The sequence below is a fragment of the Canis aureus genome, chromosome 21 (genome assembly GCF_053574225.1).
Source record: "Canis aureus isolate CA01 chromosome 21, VMU_Caureus_v.1.0, whole genome shotgun sequence".
Classification (NCBI taxonomy): Eukaryota; Metazoa; Chordata; class Mammalia; order Carnivora; family Canidae; genus Canis; species Canis aureus.
Window position 1 is genome coordinate 8972361 of NC_135631.1, and position 19327 is coordinate 8991687.

The 19327-nt window shown below is 54.6% G+C and overlaps 1 protein-coding gene across 3 annotated transcripts in view; it reads left to right on the forward strand.

Annotated features, from left to right (window-relative positions):
- The window catches only part of CARS1 (cysteinyl-tRNA synthetase 1), a 47932-nt gene that overhangs the window by 812 nt on the left and 27793 nt on the right, over positions 1 to 19327 (forward strand). Inside the window, exons 1-7 of one of the 3 annotated variants that reach the window (XM_077862830.1) lie at positions 116 to 260; positions 8469 to 8717; positions 12792 to 12883; positions 13575 to 13663; positions 14157 to 14253; positions 14642 to 14740; positions 15597 to 15746. In XM_077862830.1, the coding sequence (XP_077718956.1) occupies positions 13650 to 13663; positions 14157 to 14253; positions 14642 to 14740; positions 15597 to 15746 (360 nt within the window). In that variant the 5' untranslated portion in view covers positions 116 to 260; positions 8469 to 8717; positions 12792 to 12883; positions 13575 to 13649. Of the gene's footprint in view, positions 1 to 115; positions 261 to 8468; positions 8718 to 12791; positions 12884 to 13574; positions 13664 to 14156; positions 14254 to 14641; positions 14741 to 15596; positions 15747 to 19327 lie in introns of those variants that run through there. The other 2 variants (XM_077862828.1, XM_077862829.1) reach the window with 2 other exon arrangements.

Consider the following 19327-nt stretch of genomic DNA (forward strand, 5'->3'; position numbering starts at 1 on the left):
TGCCCGGGGGTGCAGCGGGTCCTGGGGTGAGCCGGTGGGCGGTGAGCCACCCTGGGACCCTTAGCCTGGGCCTGCGCTGCCCGAGCCCCGCTGGGCTCCCGGAGGCCCCTCGGCCACCCCCTCCTCAGCCTCCTCCTCAGGCTTTGCTGGGGTCCTCCAGAGCCCCACCCCGCGTTTCCTGGCGGGACCTCGCTGTACTCTGAGACAGGCAGAGCCCCGGGATTGTTGCAGTTTGCTTCTAGCCTGGCAGCAAGCTGGGGGTGAGCACAAGAAGCTGGGGGGACGCAGACACGCACATGAAAGGCTTGGGATTTTACGGAGGCTTTCATCTGGGGTTCTGCAGACGTTGGCATTGGGCTTTGGCTGGTCAGAGCATTATTACCCCACTTTACTGCTGCCAGGGAGGCCCGGGGAGCAGCTCTGCCCACCTGAGGCTCTGATGCCACCAGGAGCTGGACCAGGGAGTCTACAGGCAGACCTGGGAAGAGCACTGGATCTTTTCCCACTATCCTGCAAGCAGGGCTGTTGCTGCTGGCAGGACCAGAGGTTGTCACCAGGATTCCTAAGTCTGTAGCAAACTTTACGTTGGAAAAATGGAGCTAGAGTTCTTCTGCTCTTGCCTGGTGAAAATTACATGCGTGTGTGGCAGCCCGCCCACACTTTAGGCTGTGCAAAGCGTCCTTGGCACCAGGTGGTCCCCTTTGCTCCTTAGGGCTCTGGGGTTCCAAGTAGGGAGCTCTGACCACCAGGGTAACCCAGGGATGTGGGAGGCACCAAATGATAGGCTATCCCACACCAGTACCCACATACCAGCTATGGTGCATCTCACCCGACAAGTGTGCCTGGATTCCAGCACTGTCCCCACCTGCCCTAGAGCCAGGCAATCCTCAGAAGTCCATCCAGACTCCAGTAAAACAGCACATGTTCACAGTGCTGAGTCCAGAGCCAGTGTGGCTGGACTGGAGTCCCAGCTCTGCCCTTTTTCTCACAGTACAGAGGGACAGTATGTGCTACTTAACCCCCTTAAAAGGTCATCACTCAGAAAGGATTTAGAGCAGCACCTGACACAAGATAGGCACTGTGTTGTCTGGGTTGAAACCTGGAGCTTGTTTCTTTGTTTTGTTTTAATGAAAACGTGGTTTTGCTTCATTTGTGAACATGAATGACGTACTGATTTTTTCTTAATGATTTTATTCATTTGACAGAGAGAGAGCGCACATGCACAAGCAGGGGGAGCAGCAGGCTCCCCACTGAATAGAGAGCCTGACACGGGGCTCAATCCCGGGACCCTGGGATCATGACCTGAGTGATCCAAAGGCAGACACTTCATCAACTGAGCCACCCAGGCGTCCCTGGTTTTTTCTTTTAATGACTTTAGAAATTTAGGTTTTTGGAGCCTTGGTAAGAATTGGCTTGTTTTTGGAGATTGATCTATAAATTGGAATTAATCACTCAGTATGTCTGGACAACTGATAGATTTCCCTAGTCCAATAAGTTAGGGCAATACCTCCAGACAGTGCTTGGCCTCAGGGGACAGCCCACCTGCTCTTCCTTTACTGCTACCCACCCCCTCATACACACACCTGTCCCTCGGTTTCCTCCAAGGATGAGAGTCTATGACCATCCCCTGAGGAATCAGAAAATAAAATGAAGGGCAGCTGGTGGCACAGCGGTTTAGCACCGCCTTCAGCCCGGGGCGTGATCCTGGAGACCTGGGATCGAGTCCCATGTCGGGCTCCCTGCATGGAGCCTGCTTCTCCCTCTGCCTGTGGCTCTGCCTCTCTCTTTGAATAATAAAATCCTTTAAAAAAAAAAAAAGAAAAAAGAAAAAGAAATAGGAAAGGCTGTGTATAGGTATTAGAGTTGTAGGTATGCTTGATTTCCAGTTTCTAAAAGTATTTTTATTCCAAAGATTGGATTCATCAAAAGTGACCATCTCCCTGGGCTTTTCAAGGAGGCCCTCATTTAGAATTTTCTTCCCATTTCAGATCATCTTCCTTAAATAGATTCAGAATGTCTGTTTGCTTCCCTGTGATGACACTGGGTTTACAGCTTCTCCTTTGTAGCTTGAAGGTGCACATCCCATTTCAAGCCTTAGAAAGACAAGTCTCATCTCTGAGGACCCCTTGGTGGATGGAGCGCATCTCAGAGGCCTTGCCCTGTAGGCTCAAAGCACTGTTCGGTGGCTTTGTGTTTGGTCAAACTTGCTGTTTAATTTTTTATGCTGTGTAATTCAGAGGTTTTTGTGATAATCGTTTATATAGCTAACATTTTTTTCAGCATGTGTCTCTTCCAGGCAGTGGTCTAAAGACATCTGTTGTAGCCTTTCATCCTGGGAGCAACCCTCTGTGGTAGATACTGCCCTTATCTGCCTGTCCAGGCAAGAATTCTGATGTTCTGAGAAGTCCCGTGATTTGTTTAGGGTCGCACAGCTAGCCAGAGGCAGAGCCAGACTTCCAGCCCTGGCAGTTTGACTGCAGCGGGGATCTTAACCACCCTCGTGGGCTGCCCTTGATGATAATCTGAATGATTCCATTCAGAATAACAACTACAGCCCCAATTCCAGAGTGTGTCAAGGCAGACAAAATAAAGCCAATATGCTTTGCTATGTTTCCCTGAAGAAAAATGAAGTGTACGTATTTATAGACTACAAATATTTGCTCATCTGTGAGCTCGTGTTTCCATGTTTCCTGGTATTTGCTTTTATTTAAGAGTTGTAAGAGATGATGCCCTCGGGTAGAGATTAAGCCATTTCAGTGTCCTGGTGGCAGTGGTCCCATCTGATTGCCCTCTTATTATCAGGGCAGCTGATTGTGATTCAGATTACCAGAAGGTCTGTGAAAGACAAGGGAGGATAAAAATGCCATGTGAGAGTGTTACAGCTTCTGTTTCAGTGGAAAAGCGTCATAACAGTTTTAAAAGATTTACTTAAATAGATCTGTCACTTAGTAAATCTAAGTATACATGGAGCACCTGCTTTGCGTTGCTGGGGGGTGCTGGGCCCTGAAGGTCTGACCACAAACAAGGGCGATCTGTCTCAGCCTCTCTGGGCCTTTCTGTCCAGTAGGGACAAGACCCATAAGATAGGTCAATGTTGAGGTGGGCTGGAACAGAGGGCCTCAAAGCTCTAAGGACTATATGGCAGCTCCCTCCTTGGTCACATCCCAGAGTACTTGCTGCTTGGTGTGCCAAGAACTGCGAGGTTGTTCAGAGTCTGAGCTCTGTGATTCTGCAAGCTGACAGGACCTCAGCTGGGTCCTTCTCTGCCAGCCATCCCACATGCAAAATGGAGCGTGGGGAACCACAGGGGTGGCTCCACTGGGCCAGACCTGGATGTGGCAGTGGTGGACAGTGGTCTCCTTGCCAGGCCCAAAGCCTGGAGATGGAGATCCCGCACTCTGCTCCTGAGGAAGGGGCGGGCAGAGCAGATCATAAGAAGGGTGGAAGCTAAGCCCAGAGGAAGAAAGGGATAGGGTTCCATGGCAGAAAACACTGCTTTCCTGCAAGTTCCTGAGGCCAGGGGGTGGAGGAGGGCCGGAGATAGGCTATGGGGCCAGGTTTACAAGGGCCTTGTGCACATTTTTGGAATATAGGTCTTGCCTTTGGGTTTTGGAAAGATCACCTGACCCTCCCCCATCTGCAGGTTGAGCAGGAGGACAGTGGCAGCAATGGCAGTGATGGCATGAGAAGTGGGCAGGCTTGGGGACCAGGGCTGGTGCTGGGTGTGGGTGGTGTAGGGGTAAGAGCAGAGCACCCAAGCCTTAACCCAGGAGGGGACAATAGTCATGCCACTCTCCAGAACCTGAGCCCAGGTTTGGGGGGCAAGGCATGCTGCCTAGGAACACCCATGGATGAGTGCTGGACTTCAGGGGCTAGTACTCAGGAGAGGGGTGCTGGAGAAGGCATTAGGAGCCCTCGGCCTGTGGGAGGACACCCTGAACTCTGGGAGTGGGTGGCATTCCCCCAGGTGGTGGAGAGCAAGGATGCATGCGCCTCTGCTCTCTGAGATTTGAATCATGTGGAGAAGGGATCCATTTGGGAAGCTTGTTCAGTCCCCTTTCTGAGAGCCACTTGGACAGCTGAGCATCCCAACAGGAGGGTATAGAGGGGAGCCAGAGGAGTGTTTGTGGGAAGGATGTGGTTTGTAGGGCTGGGTGCTGTGAGCACATAAGATGAGGCCTGGAGTAGTCCTTAGCACTGTGTACAGTGCCAGGGACTGGGTGAGGGGTGCTGATCCCCCGAGCCCAGGCTGGTCTTTGAAACACAGACACACGTGACCTGAGCCCCTTTGAGGGATCTGCATTTGAGCAAGCTGCCCGGGGTCTTCTCACCACATGGAGGTCTGCAGGACGGAGGCCTGCAGGCCCTGGGGCAGCACAGGGGCCCCCAGGGAGCTGGTGTCGGTACCCACTGCTGGCCCACCTCACGCCCCAGGTTCTGATTCTTAAGGGTTCTGGGGGCCTGGCAGGTGCACTGGAGTGGAGGATGAAGACAGATGCTTAAATGCTGGTGACAAGGGACCAAAGAGAGGGAGAGTGATGCACTTAGCCATGTCCTGTCAGGACTGCCATTGATTTCATGTGGCCTTTGGGTCATTACCTATGCTGAGAGATTACCTGGCTTTTTTGTTTGTATGATCTCAGGAAAGGTTTTATAAAGGCTTCAGCCGTTGAAATTGGAAATACTGGCTAAAATATCAGTCTGAACTGGCTGTGCATGTAATGACATTCCCATGGTCAGTAGGGGTCTCTCCCTTGGCGCGTTTTAGAGCCGACGTCCCCTCAACACTGACGTGGGGCAGGCGTCTGCCGTGTGGCCGAGGGCCACCGCTGCATGTGGGACCCCTGCTCACGAGCCTGTGCGTCTGATCTCAGCACTGGGGCTGATAGCCAGAGCACAGCTGGGCAAAACCCATGACCACTTCAAAGTTGACCTCTTTTTTGTTGGTTTCCTTAAGAGACACTTAAATGCAGCCACCACAGTTAGCACAGTGACTGTCCACCCCCGCCCCACAGCCTAGAAGCCTGTCATCGGGCTGTGCTCCCCAGGCACCACGCCTGCCCCTCCCAAGAAGATCCTTCCCTTGTGACGGCCTAGACTACTCCAGACAGTAGATTTTAAATGCGTGTGTACTCTCTGGGTGAACTCCTCCAGGGGCCATTAGGATAATAACAGGGGCGATCATAATAAGTGGCAAATGGATGGGGGGCTGGCTGTGTGCCAGGCAGTATTTTAAAACATTTGCAAGTGTAATTTCACTGAGACACAGCAGCTTTATGAGGCGTGTGTTATTCCAAGCCTGTTTTACACAGGCAGAGAGGAGGCCTGGGACCCCGACACCACCAGGGCACTGTGCCTCCTGAGCCACTGCCCCACAGCGTGGGGCTTCTCTAAGACCTTCGCCAGTGCTTTAAAGCCAGCATGGTGCGTAGGACATTTACCTTATTTTAAAAACATTCTCATTTTAAAAATTCATGTACTGGGGGATTCCCTGGGTGGCACAGCAGTGTAGCACCTGCCTTCGGCCCAGGGTGCGATCCTGGAGTTCTGGGATCGAGTCCCGCGTCGGGCTCCCTGCATGGAGCCTGCTTCTCCCTCTGCCTGTGTCTCTGCCTCTCTCCCTGTGTCTCTCATGAATAAATGAATAAAATCTTTTTAAAAAATTAAAAATAAATACAAATAACAAATAAAAATACATGTACTTAGTGGAGGATACGTGGAGAAAAAGATGGGAAATATGAATCACTTGTAACCTTGCTCCTCGGGGATGGCCATGGTTAGTGTCCTGCTTTGTTCACGGGGACACCTGTGGAGTGAGACAGGTGTGTCCCTGTCTGCTTGCTCTCCGGGTAAGAGGTAGGTATGATCCGGATGGCACTGTTCTTGCTCCCCTGTCCTCCGGCCTGGGGTGGCCTGGCCCAGGCAGCTGTACAGGAGACAGGGAACGGGGTGCAGAGGGGCATGTGCCCCCGCCCCGGCTCTGCCCACACCCCTGCCAGGTACTTTCATTCCTCCTGCTGAACTGAGTTTTCTTCATCATGAGAAGAGGGTTCCAGCAGCCACCTGACAGGCCGCCAAGCTGTTGGAGGTATGGTGGCAGGTGAAGTAGAAGTTCCCATTCACTCAGTGAATGTGTTGAGTGTCTGGGCTTAGTTCTAGATGCTGAAGGTATGTATATGCTGAGGAAATAAAGTGTGGTGTGGGGCAGACATAAAGAAGGAAGTGATGTGTTAGAGATAAGTGTGAAGAGAGAGAAGGCAGGAAGGTGGGGGTCTGGGCTGCAGTTGGCAGGTGGTCATTTGGAACAGCATCCACGGAGACCTGATGGAAGGATGACACCCAGCAGAGCCCTGAGGAGGGGTGGGAGCCCGGCCATCTCTAGGGGAGCATTGCAGGCAGGCAAGGGAGCGTGGGATGAGAGACCCCGGAAAGGACATGGTGAGCCAGTGTGCCTGGATAAGGTGGGCAGGGTGGGGGCAGGGGCTGAAGTCAGACCTGGGGATCCATGTCAGGTGGGGGTGGTCTGGAGGACGAGGAGGAGGTATGTGATCTTGCACCTCTCAGCAGGCCACTCTGGCCACTGTGTTGGGCAAGCCGGGCTGCTCATCAGGGGGCCTACATCAGAGATGACGGGCTGGGCCCCAGTGTGGCAGCCATGGTGAGAAGGGCTGTGTTCCAGACATGCGTGCAGGTGGAGCTCCCAGATAGCCCAGGCATGGCCATGGGTACTCCTGAGGGTAATTTGTAAAGGGGCGGGACTCCAGGGCAGAAAGGTGGCCGTTCAGATGGTGGCCCCCCTGGGGGTGCACCAGGGAGGGAAGCAGGTGAGTTTTTGGGAAAGCACAGCATTCATTTGAGAGCTCTAGGAGCTCCGTAGCTTCCTACCCCTTACCTGTGGATGAAGTGCTTGGGGTTCAGGATGTCCCCGAGAAGCAGGCTGTGTTGCATCCCAGCAGCTTGGAAAATGCTGCTGGCTGTCATCCTTCTGTTGGCTCATCCTTGCTGATGTCTGCTGTTGGCTGGGCCTGCACAAAGGTCCCCTGTGGTGGAAGCAAGTGCAGAAGGGCATTTCGTGTGCGCGCATACTCCTCACATGCCACATGCATGCTTTGCCTTCTGCTTTCAGGACTCGGATGGGTGCTTGAGTGATTATCCTGTTCCCGTGCCAGGCAGGTAAACAGAGATAGGGGAAGAAGAGTGTCAGATGGAAGTGTGGCTGTGTAGGGCCACATCACCTCCCTGTTGGGAGTTGTCCTTGCTGTGGGTCTGGCATGGTGACCCAGTGACCTTTTGGTGCACCTGGCAAAGAGAGAGGATGGGCTCGTGCTTTTCCGCTCTGAGGGGTCTCAGGCCAAGAGGGTGTCTGTGGAAGCAAATGAGCATTGGTCCTTCTTCCATGGTTTGCTCAGAAAATCTAGATAAAACAACTTGGATGATTAAGGCTTAAATGCAGCTCAGTCAGACTCATGGGCTGGGGTACCAGGCTCCTGCCCAAGGCCTTAGGATCTTTGGCTTAGTGCAACCAGCCTGGTCTCTGCCTCCCTATTTTAGAGTGGGGCTGGGTCTGTGCTCCTGCTGCTCAGGCTTGGGCAGCTCCTGATGCTGAGCCCCCCACACCAGAGGTAGACACAGCTGAACATTAGTTAGGGAGGGAAGAACAAGTTCATCCTTTGACTGATGTGAAGGGGTGCCCAGCAGTGGCTCCCAGGGGAGGTAGGTGAGCTGACCTCAGTACCAGGGAAGAGGTGAAAAGTCACCCAGGGCCGGTCAGTGTCAAGGCCATTCCGGCTGGCCGTGCCTCCACAAAGATGGGAGAGGCTGCCCATCCACCCTTCCTGATGATTCCATTTCGGAGGAGTGGCCTTCAGGTTACTGAGAGTCCCCTCCGGGTTGTAGGAGATACACTACTCACAAACCGTAGTCCTTTGGATTGCCCTAAGGGAGGGCAGGCTAGGCCTGCTGGCAGATTTGGCTGGACCATCGGTTCCGCAGCAGGTGTTCTGGGGATGCACGGGGCTGTAATCCTCCCAGAAACATGGCCTTCAGCTGCTGGAAACCATGCAGGTGCAGGGGTTTGGTACGCCCTTGGCGCTCACCAGGATTGGGTGCACACCGGGCCCCCTGCCCCTGCGCCCAGACAGAAGCTGTGCCGCTGCAGAGAAGGGGCTGTGCATGCTGGGTGGTTTTCCTGCAGTTGAGGTGGAATTCACATTACGTAAAGTTCACTGCTGGAATCATATGGAAGGTGTACAGTTCAGTGGCATTTATGTACTCATGCTGCCGGGCAGCCATCACGGTTCCAGAACTGTCTCATTCCCACGAATTGAAACCCCCTCGGTCATTCCCCAGTGGCCCTCAGCGGCCCGGCAGCCACAGGCTGACACCCAGGAGCCCTGTGTGTCTCTGGACTCTTGCGCGAGGCCTCTGCACACCTGACTGACGCCGTCCGTGTGCCTCTGTCGTTGCAGCTCCTGCCTACCGGTCCATCCTGAGCATTAGTGACGAGGCAGCCAGGGTGCAGGCCCTGAACGAGCACCTCAGCACGCGTAGCTATGTCCGGGGGTACTCCCTGTCCCAGGCAGATGTGGATGCGTTCAGGCAGCTCTCCGCCCCTCCCGCTGACACGCGCCTCTTCCACGTGGCTCGGTGGTTCAGGCACATAGAAGCCATCCTGGGCGGCCCCTGCGCCAGAGGCGAGCCCTGTGGGCGCCAAGCAAGTGAGTAGCAGAGCGAGTTCCCCAGCTGGTAGGGCCTCTCCCATCGGCCGCTGCCTCCAAGGTCAGGCCCTGGAGGTGTGCGGTGCTCGTTGGCTACAGTGTCCCAGAGGAGCCCACAGGGCTGGCTCCTGTCACCACATGCAGGCCAGTGTCCTGGTGGGCTGACCAGCACCCCCTGAGTGGAGGTTAGGACAGACCATGCCGGGCACTCAGCCCTCGCGGATCAAGATTTCTGTGGCGGCTATAGCAGAGCTGCCTGGAGCAATGCAGGGGTCATGGTGCAGAGCCACAGTGGGAGCATGCCACCTGGAGGGGTCCAGCGGGGGCTGGGGCCGCAGCCTCCAGCCTGGCCTTCTCAGCTGATGGCTGGCCTGGCCCAGATTTGCCGTTGCTGCTTCTGCTTTATTCTTTCCATGCGTTGCCATGTGTGCATCCATGAGATTTAGAATGGTTAAATCCTAAAACCATGTAATTGACATTGAACTATCTAGAAATCAGAAAAAAAAAGTCATTTTTTAGCTTTGAGATGAAATTCTGCCGCATAGCTTGAGCTGGAGCTTGGGAGCACTGGTGCATCTGCGACAGTGTGACACCAGCTATTTTAGGGGAACTTCTGGAAAGTCTTACGGGCTCAGGCCCTGTGTTTCTCTCCTGCAGTGAACCCCAGGGTGCTTTGTCCCATAATCGCCCAATGGCCTCCAGCAGCTCAGCTACTCCTGCGGCTCTGGGTGCTCATGCTGCTTCATGGGAGGGGTAGGCCACACATGCTGCTTCTGGTGGTTGTCAGCCAAGCTGGGCACCCACCTGGGGGCACCCTCAGGTGGGGCATGGGGGGCATCACAATGCCTACACCGCTGACCTGGTCTGTGCTGGGTCCCTGGCCGTAACAGATGGAGGTGGGAGCATCATATATCTTCCAGAGTGCAGTGTGACTTGGTTTTCTGGACAAGCCTTCCTCAGCATAGGGTGGGAGCTTTGTGTGTACATTGTCTGCTTCCTGGGCATGTGGCACCGTGACCCTAGTGGTATCAGTGGAATCAGGTGCCATGTTGTCCCCCCTGGGTCCCAGCTCCCAAGGCACACTCTCCAGGGCAGAGGGCAGGGGGGATCTGAGGCTCGCAGCCTTGGCAAGTGCCTGGCTTGTGCTCCATCCATGACCTCATTGAAAGAAGGACCAAATGCCTTTAGCCGTGCAGAGGAAGGCCACTCAAGGCAGAGCACATGGACAGAGCTAGGCTGGCTTGGAGATGGGCGGGGGATGGGAGATACACCCTGGGTGTCACCCATAGCATCTCCTGACTCCTTCTGCCTCCAAGTCCCCTTGTGTGCCCAGGCTATGGCAGGAGGTGGCCAGTAAGTAGGGCTGGTCCTAGAGCCCTCTCCCATTCTCTGGGAGGCCAGTACTCGAGCACCTGCCAACCCCCTTGTTGTTGCCAGAATCGAGCACCACTCATCTCAAGGCTCTGACATCCTATCTGGGGTATGAGTGCTGCCTCTCCCAGTCCCTTGCTCCCCAGCACCCTATCCACATTCCCTCCCAGTCCATTCCACTGGCATCCATGACATCTCATTGCTGCTCCTGCTGCTGGCATCCCGTCTGTCCCTCCGTGTCCCTCCCCATGGCTGTGAGCCTTAAAGCCCAAGGTGTCCTCTCAAGCATGGAAAGTGGGGGGTGGACAGCCCCTGTTCCTTCCACCTGCTCCCCCAGTGCCTGCACAGAGGGACCACTCCATCCGGGGCTTTGCCCTCTGCGTCCTTTGCCTGGAAGTTGCAGGGGACTTCCCTCGGGGACTCTCTCTGCTGCCACGGCTGCCGGGTCCCAGGCAGGAGACGCCGAGGAAGGCCCCATGGTTTAGGAGTGTCGCAGCACGGCACTGCTCTCTGCTCTGTGCTCCCCACTTGTGTGTCTCTCCTCCCTTGGGGGTGGGATGGATGCAGCGCCCCTGGGGCCTGGCTGGCCCCCCTGGTCTGCCCTGCCACCTCCCTAGAGCCTTGCTATCCTATGTCTCCTGAGAGGTGTGTGCGGTTCTGTTGGATCAGGGATGTGTGTCTGTGCGGAGCCCCAAGCCCAGGTCAGAGCCTGGTGGGGGAACTGGGTGTGTGTCGGATGAATGGATGTGTGTTCGTTAGTTCAAGCAGAAGCAGCAGCCGAAACAAAGAGTCAGCGCATAGGGTGGCAACTGCTGCGGCAGAGGCGTGTGCCAAGTGCAGAGAGACATGGCTTAGGGTTGTTGGGTTGTTGGGTATCGTGGAGGTGGGCCATTGCCCTGGGCGAGCCGTGGCCACACACGGGCATGCAGGGCAGTTGAAGGTGTCAGGGAACACAGTGACAGATTTCCTCATGTGGTATCTTCCAGTTTTCCCCTTTGCAAATCAGAATTGGTATACACCAGATTTCCTTAAACCCGCCACCGGCTGTGTTACTGTAGTGGCCCTGTGGAGGGTGGCCAGGCTCCCTTTCCTTCACCTTTGGCCATGTCCTGCCACTGTCCATGGTCTTGGATGGGGCTTCTGTGCCATGAGCCCTGACCCTTCCTGCTGGCCCGCTGGCTCCTGTCAGTGTGTGTGGTGGCTCTGGCCGACGTCCCTGCTCACCCCAGATGGCAATGTTGTCACTGTTTCAGGAGTTACGAGGTCTGAGTGAGAGAGGACATGGATGGTGGCGTACGGGCCGATTGCATATCACTGAGTCCCAGAGTTTCCTTCAAGGGCGTAAGATGCATACCTAACCTCAATGAGAAGCAGCGCTGTTTCCTTGAGGGCGTGGGCCTGCCCGCACAGTGGAGTCTGTGGCCGAGGTGTGCTGGTGATCACCCGATCACCCAGAGTAGGAAGCCGCGACTTCCCCTTTCTCCTTCGGCCTGTTCCCTCCCCACCTGCCTGCTCATGCACAGTGCGCTCACACACACATCCACGTAGCAGCTTCCTCCTTCCTCCCTCCTCCCTCTTCCCCTCTCCTCCCTCTGTCACCTCAGTCAGCCTCTGTGGCTGATGCCACATCTTGGCTAATGGCCATGTGTGGGACTGACTCCTCTGTGACGGGACTGTGGGGGTCTCAGTGGGCGGTCTGTCCAGCATGAGACAGCGAGCCCTTTGCAGGGGCAAGGGGCGGGCAGGAGTGGACAGGAGGAGGGCAGCTTGGGAAGATGGAATAGGTAGTGTGGAGATGGCCATGGGCCCATCCTGTGCTCTGTGAGCAAGGGCTGGGGAGGACAGCTGGGTTCCAGGTGCAGGACACCAGATGCCCGGGACAGAACTGTACCCCGTCTGGCTCTCAGGGTTCGGGCCTCCGTCCAGCCAGAAGTGTGGGCCCAGGACACAGAACAGCAGGGGCAGCCCCTGAGACAGCGCTGAGGAGGGAACAGGAGTGGTGGCAGGAGCTGGGAGGACTCGGGGTCCTGGGAGGCTGCAAGGGACAGAGTCACCCCACACTGTTTCCAGAGTTGGTCAGGCACCAGTGTGGAGCTGGAGGCCACAGCGTCTCGGCTCAGTCGAGTCAGGAAGTGACCTGTGTGTTGTGGGGCATGGGGACCAGAATTGAGGGGGAGCTGGCCACTTGCCTGCCCCTATCTGATGGAGTTGGGGCTGGGTGGAGGCTATCCTTACTGAGTTCCTATGGCTGTGATCTGTTTCTGGTCTGGCCAGTCTTGTACTGCTCTGGGAAGTGGCCCACAAAGGGCAGGGGGCGGGCAGGGCACCCCCAGGTAAGTGCTGCAGTAGAGCCTGGCAGTGGAGGGCCCGTGCCCCTTCCCAGCCCACGAGCCATATCTGCTGCACTGCCTGTAAGTGGCCGGGAGGGCCTGGGTTTGGGGACTAGGGGGCTGTACTGGGTGTGACCACGTCTTGCAGGTGCTCCCAAGCCATGCTGTGATTAGGGTCGTACGATCCACTGTCGCACCGAATGTGAGCAAAGCAAAATAGAGAAGCAGTTGCAATGTGGGTGATGCTGACAGAGCTGCGCACCGCTGAGCCCTGTGTCACGCTTCACCAAGAGCAGTATGTGTTGTAAAGACCAAGTGTTTTGGTGCAGTGTGACTCGCATTTCCATGATCTCTGTTCTTTCTGCCTTTGTAGGTAAGAGCCGGCGGGGGCAGCCTCAATGGTCCCCTCCGGCTGGGTCTCCTCCGTGCAAGCTCCGCCTTTACAACAGCCTCACCCGGAACAAGGTAAGGAGGGCTCAGGTGGGAGGGTGCAGGCTCTAGGAGCCGCATGCATCCTTGCCGAGCACAGTACCCAGATCTGTCTGGTGCGGCGGGCTCTGTGGTTCCGTCAGTCCAGACAGGACTTGAGATCTGTCAGCACTTGCCACTCACTCTCCATGTGGTCCCAGTGCAGAGCATGCCCAGGGTCATACCTTGAGGGGAAGCCTGCCTGTTGGCTTGCAGCCCTGGAGCCCCCCGATCCCTCATCACCCAGAGCCAGGCCAGGGGTCAGCACACTTTCAGGGAGGTCACGTGGTAGCAGCAGGGGTTGAGGTGCAAGCCAAACAGAACAGGCAAAGTACTGGACCTGGTTGGCCTTGTTGGCAGCTGACCAGGTTTGGAGAAGAAGGTGGGGTTGCATCCTAGTTGAATGGAGTTTACTTGGTTGGTTCTGCTCAGTGTGGCCAGTGGCTTCCGCCATGGGCCGATTGGAATTTCATGGGGCAGACAGGGCGACAAGGGTCTTGGGGATTCCATCCAGGAGTAACTGAGCCCATCCACTCCTGACGTCCGTGACATTTGTCAGTAAAACAAAATTATTCTTGCTGAATTTCGTTTAAACAAGCCATGGTGTGCTTTTTATGGCTGGTTTGGATGACCTTGCACTGTGCCTCTTACACCTCTGATGATTGTCATTCCTTCATTTTTAACAAAGGACGTGTTTATACCTCAGCATGGGAAGAAGGTGACGTGGTATTGCTGTGGGCCTACTGTGTACGATGCGTCTCACATGGGGCATGCCAGGTAGGAGCCGCTGCTGGGCGCCTAGCATGGGGTCACTGGGTGTGAAGGTGAGGGTCCCACAGGGAGCATCTCAGCCCTTTAGAGATCTCTGTTCTACTATTGGGACCTGAGATTTGAAAGAAAAATCAGTGCTGAGCTTTTCCTTTCCTGTTTTTAAGATAAAAATTTTCATTCCATAAGTAATCCATATTGATGATGGAAAAATTGGAGAGTACACACAAGAGTGCTGCCCTGTCTCCCTGTGGCCAGCATCCTGGGCCGCATACAGATGTTTTGTTGTGAGCCTTGGTTTCCCTGCCCTGCAGCTCTGGTGGGTGCCCAGGCACAGAGGAGGCTGGGTTCCATAGTGCTCACGGGCCCCACGACGCAGGATGGCAGCTGGCTGGTGGAGGTCTGCAGAAGCCTTCCCCAGGGCTGCTCTCAGGGCCAAGGCCCGGTGGGGCAGGAGGGGTGCATGACAGTTGTAGGAAAGGTCTGTCCCTGTGTACTCTAGGTCGTACATCTCCTTCGACATCCTGAGGAGGGTGCTGCGTGACTACTTCGGGTATGATGTCTTCTACTGCATGAACATCACAGATGTGGACGACAAGGTAGGGCTCTAACTGGGACATTTTGTGAACAGCAGGTGACGGGAGGAAGCGACATTTGTAGATAAAATAAGGGGGCCTCGGCCAGCACAGGTCTCGACCTGATAACACACGATGTGGATCCCCTCGGTGCGTTAGCGTCACGGTTTATACAAGTGATGTTATGCATTCAGATGTGTAGATGCTGTGAGAAACCTCATCCAGGGGCCCAGGTGATAAGACGTCAGCCCATGGGGCTTCATAGCCACAGGCCCAGTGGCAGCATGTGCTTCTGTGTGTGGCGCTACATAGGGAGAGTGGGGAGGGGACCGTCTCGGCGCTGGCCACCTGGGGCTCAGAGTCTGCCTGCTGCGCTGGCGCACGACCCCCAGTTGCCCTCTCATCTTTCCAGATCATCAAGAGGGCCCGGCAGAACTACTTGTTTGAGGAGTATCGGGAGAAGCAGCCACGGGCGGCCCAGCTCCTGGAGGATGTTCACGCCGCCCTGAAGGTGGGCCCCTTGCTGTCTGCTCCTTGACTTCTCACTGTCCCTAGAGTAGTGGCCATCCTTGGTGGGCTTCACAGAGTGTACAGAACTAAAGCCGCTCCAGGAGGGGCACCAGAGTTCTGATCGATGTGGTCACCTGGCCGCTGGGAAGGAAGAGTCGCCAGGAAAGACACACTTGGATGGAATTGTGGAGTAGGTGTCTGTGCCTGCCACTTACGGGGGAGTGTCATGGCGGCATGGATGTACCTGTGCTCATGAAGTGCTCCAAATGCTCCGATGGGGTCTTCCGTGGTGAGGTCTCAGCCACACGGTATCCCGAGTGCAACGCGGGCGCTGGGCTGAGCCTCCGATGATGGTGGCACTGGAGATTCAGAATCGGAAGAAATTAGTTCTTCCCAATTTAATATTTTCATTTTGAACAACAGTGTTACGAATTATTGCATGAACAGAGTAAGGTTAGAATAAGTCGTTTTATTCTCTATAATAGTAATTACTATTTTGATAGCTGTACTAGTAATTATTGCTGTGTATATGTGTTCAATCTCTAGAAGAAAAACTAGAAATGAAATTAGGGCTTAGTCTCAGGCTGACCAGGGGCGGGCCCTTCAGGTCACGGGTGCCCTCATGATACCCACCAAGTCCCCAGGTGATGCCCCTGTGGCCCCAAGCACAGCCCTGTTATGTCAGAGACCCAGGCCAGGGGGGTGTGAGGATCTGGGCTCTAGGGCCTATCGGGGGAACAGGAGCCATTCCCTTAGGGAGGCAGCGTCTTCCTGATGCACAAAGTGGGAAGAACTCCTGGGGGAGTGCGGGGCATCACTGAGCCACGGCTGATGGGTCTGCCTCTCTGTGCTCGTAGCTCTTCTCAGTGAAGTTACAGGAGACCACGGACCCCGACAAAAAGCACATGCTGGAGCGTATTCAGCACACAGTGCAGCTGGCTGCAGAGCCTCTGGAGAGAGCCGTGCAGAATGACCTCCCCGCAGAAGTGGCCGACAGCTGTGCAGAGGTGAGGTCTACGCAGACTTGCCACTCCTCGGTGCTAGGGTGGCCAGCCACTTGCAGGGTCCATCCCGTGACTCAGAGAGTGGCATCCTGGCCTGGCCACCCTGGGGTGGTGCAAGAGGGGGGTGGCCGGTGCCCCACTGAAGAATGTGCAGCAGTAATTCTGGGGTCTTCCAGCCGCCTCTTCTGTGTTTCTTGGTGGCACATCTGTGCAGAGAATGGAGGAAAGTGGAGGCTGCAGTGGGCTGCGGGGCTTCCCCGGGCTGGCTCCTGCCTCACACAGGGGGAGGGCACCCGAGGCGGCCTGGCCTCTTCTGGCCCTACCCCCCACCCCCTTGGAGAGGCAGGCATCTGCAGCAGCTTTGGCCACCATGGCCCTTCTTCACGCCGGCGCCCCCCTGCTGGCCATCCTCGCCAGCACTCAGGGGGCTCCAGAAAAGATGCCACCTCAGCTGTCTGTCTGGAAACCAGGGAAGACCTACACCAGGGCCCAGCCCAGCTTCTGCTTCCCTGTTACTTTCCTCTTCACCTAGTTTACGTTGCCGGCAGGGTCTTTTTCTGAGCTTAATGAGAAAGAGTCCAGTGTACACAGCTCAGGGACGAGCCTTCGCTCAGCGTGCTTCTGCGTGGGGCCCCCACATGGTAGCTGGCCTTCCTTTGGTGGGTGTCCTGGGTCCAGCTGTTTCTCCCTCTCCTGGGACGGCAGTCACGTCCCTTTGTTACCATCAGTGCCGCAGTGAATTGTTTTCCTAATGGTTCTACTAATACCCTTTTCTTTAAAAAGTATGGTAAAATATACATATTGTAAAATTTACCATCTCAACTGTTTTTAGGTGCACATTTCAGGGGCAACATTCACTCTGTTGTGCAGCCGTCCCCACCGTCTGTCTCCAGGACTGTCCATCATTCCCAATGGAGACTTTGTTCCCAGAAGACACTGACCCCATCCCTCCCCTGGCCCTGTGACCACCGTCCACTCTCTGTCCCCAGGAGACATGGACCCCATCCCTCCCCCGACCCTGTGACCCGTGTCCACTCTCTGTCCCCAGGAGACTCTGACCCTATCCCTACCCCGGCCCTGTAACCCATGTCCACTCTCTGTCCCCAGGAAACACTGACCCCGTCCCTCCTCTGGCCCTGTGACTACCGTCCACTCTCTGTCCCTAGGAGACACTTGATACCGTCCCTCCCCCGGCCCTGTGACCACTGTCCACTCTCTGTCCCTGTGAATCTAGGGACTCCAGGGACCACATAGAAGTAGAATCCTATGGTGTCTGTCCTTTCATGACTGGCATCTTTCCCTCAGTATGACATCCTCCAGGCTGTGGTGGGTGTCCTGATGTTCTTTCTTCTTCAGACTAGATAGCGCTGTATGGTATGCGTGTAGCACATCGCTGATCCCAGGCTCTGACAGACACTGTTTTCACCTTTGGGCTGTAATGAAGAATGCAGCTGTGAGTGGGGATGGGCAGATCCCCTTCAAGCCCCTACCTTGAGTTCTTCTGTGCAGAGACTTCCACATGGGATCGCTAGGAGGTCTGGCAGTTGGATTTTCAAGACTCCACGGAGCCGCCGTACTGTTTTCCACAGCAGTACCACGATCGCAGTTTGTCCCCATCCCCGCCAGCATAGTCGCCTGTTTTTCTGACAGCCTCCCCGATGAGCGTGAGGCAGTATTCTGTTGTGGTTTGGGCTTGCATTTCCCTTATGACCAGTGAGCTGAGCATCCGATTGTGAGCTGTGAGTTGTTTTCTGTGTGTCTCTGGGTGCACATTTGCAGGAGCTTCTTGAGGCTGTAAACCTAGGAGTGGAACTACTGGGCTGCAGGGCATGTAACTGGGGAGATGGGTAGCTGTCAGTCCCCGGCACCACCCACGCAGCCAGTGATTTGTTGGAAGGGTACATGGCACTTGATGTAGAGTTGTCCTCACATCTAAGGGTATCACAGGGATGCAGCCGGAGGAGGCTCTGGCCTCTGGGGGGGTGGCAGTTGGGGCAGTTGGGCCTCTGGGGGGGCGCAGCTGGGGCCTGCAGTATGGTAACGCTTTCCTAAGTGTCTGTACAAGTGTGTTGTGCTGACACATTTCCGGGGGCACATTTCCTGTGACACATTTCCGACACATGTCTTTTTCTTATGGGATTATAGGCATTCTTACTCCTGGACACTAATCCTTTGTCATTTAAATATGTTGCACTTTCTCCCAGTCTCTGGCTTTTCTTTTCACTACTTTTAATAGCAGAGGGTCTTACTTTTAACACAGTCCAACATATCCACTTTTTGTTTTTGTACTTAGTATGTTTGTGTTCTGTGACAGCTCTGTGTGTATGGGTCCATAGGTTCTTTTCTGTTGGTCACATCCCCCATCCTGGGTGAGCTGTCATGGTGCTGTTTATTCTGTGTTTGTTCTTCAGGTATGTTTTGAGTTCTCACCTGGTCTATTCCAGGAGAGACACTGTCAGGGGATTTTAAATATTGAATGGAAGCGTTGTTTCAGACTGGTTGGTCCTCTCCATTCTGTCTCTCTGTTTCATCTGTGGCTTTAAAGACCTGGTTTTTAGAGCAGTTTCAGGTTCACAGCAAAATTGAGAGGAAGGTATAGAGATTGCCCATGTGCCCCGTCTTCCCCCCAGAACCTCCCCCACTATTAGCATATCCACCAAACTGGCATGTGTGTTATAGCTGATGAACCAGCACTGACACAGTGTCCTCACCCAGAGCCCACAGACGACACCAGGGTTCTCTCTTGGGGGTGCACATTCTATGGGTGTAGACAGCTGTGTCATGGTTCCTATCTACTCTACAGAGTACTTTTCCTGCCTGAAGAAGACTCCATGCTCCGCCTGTTCATCCCTCCCCCCAGCCCCTGGAAATCACTGATCTCTTTGCTGCCTCCATGATTTTCCCATTCCAGAATGCCACAGAGTTGGAATCCTATAGTGTGTGACCTTCTCAAATGGACTTTTCTCGCCAAGTGTACATTTTAGGGTCCTCCATGTCTTTTCATGGCTTGATAGCTCATTTGTCTCTAGTTCTAGATAACATTCCATCATCTGGATGGACTGCAGCTTGTTTATCCATCAACCTACTAAAGTGCATCTTTGTTGCTTCCAAATTTAGGCAATTGTGAAAAAGCCACTAGAAACTTCTGTGTACAGGTTTTTATGTGCACATAAGTTTTCAGCTCCTTTAGGTCAATGCCAAGGAGCATGACTACTGGATCATATGGTAAGAGTATGTTCAGATTTGTAAGAAACCACAAATCATCTTCCAAAGTGGCTGTACCATGTTGCATCCCCGCCCCCCCCCCCCCCCCGCAGCAGCGAATGAGAGTTACTTTTGTTCTGGATTTTCCCAGCATCAGGTATTGTCAGTGTTTGTGTTTTGGCCATTCTAATAGGTGTGTGATGGTATCTCGTTGTTGTGATTTGCATTTCCCTGAAACATAGGATGTGGAGCATCTCTTCTCATGTGTTTATTTGCCATCTATGTATCTTCTTGTGTGAGGTGCCTGTTCAGGTCTTTGGCCTATTTTTTATCGGGTTGATTGTTTTCTTATTGAGTTTATATACTTTGGATAGTAGTCC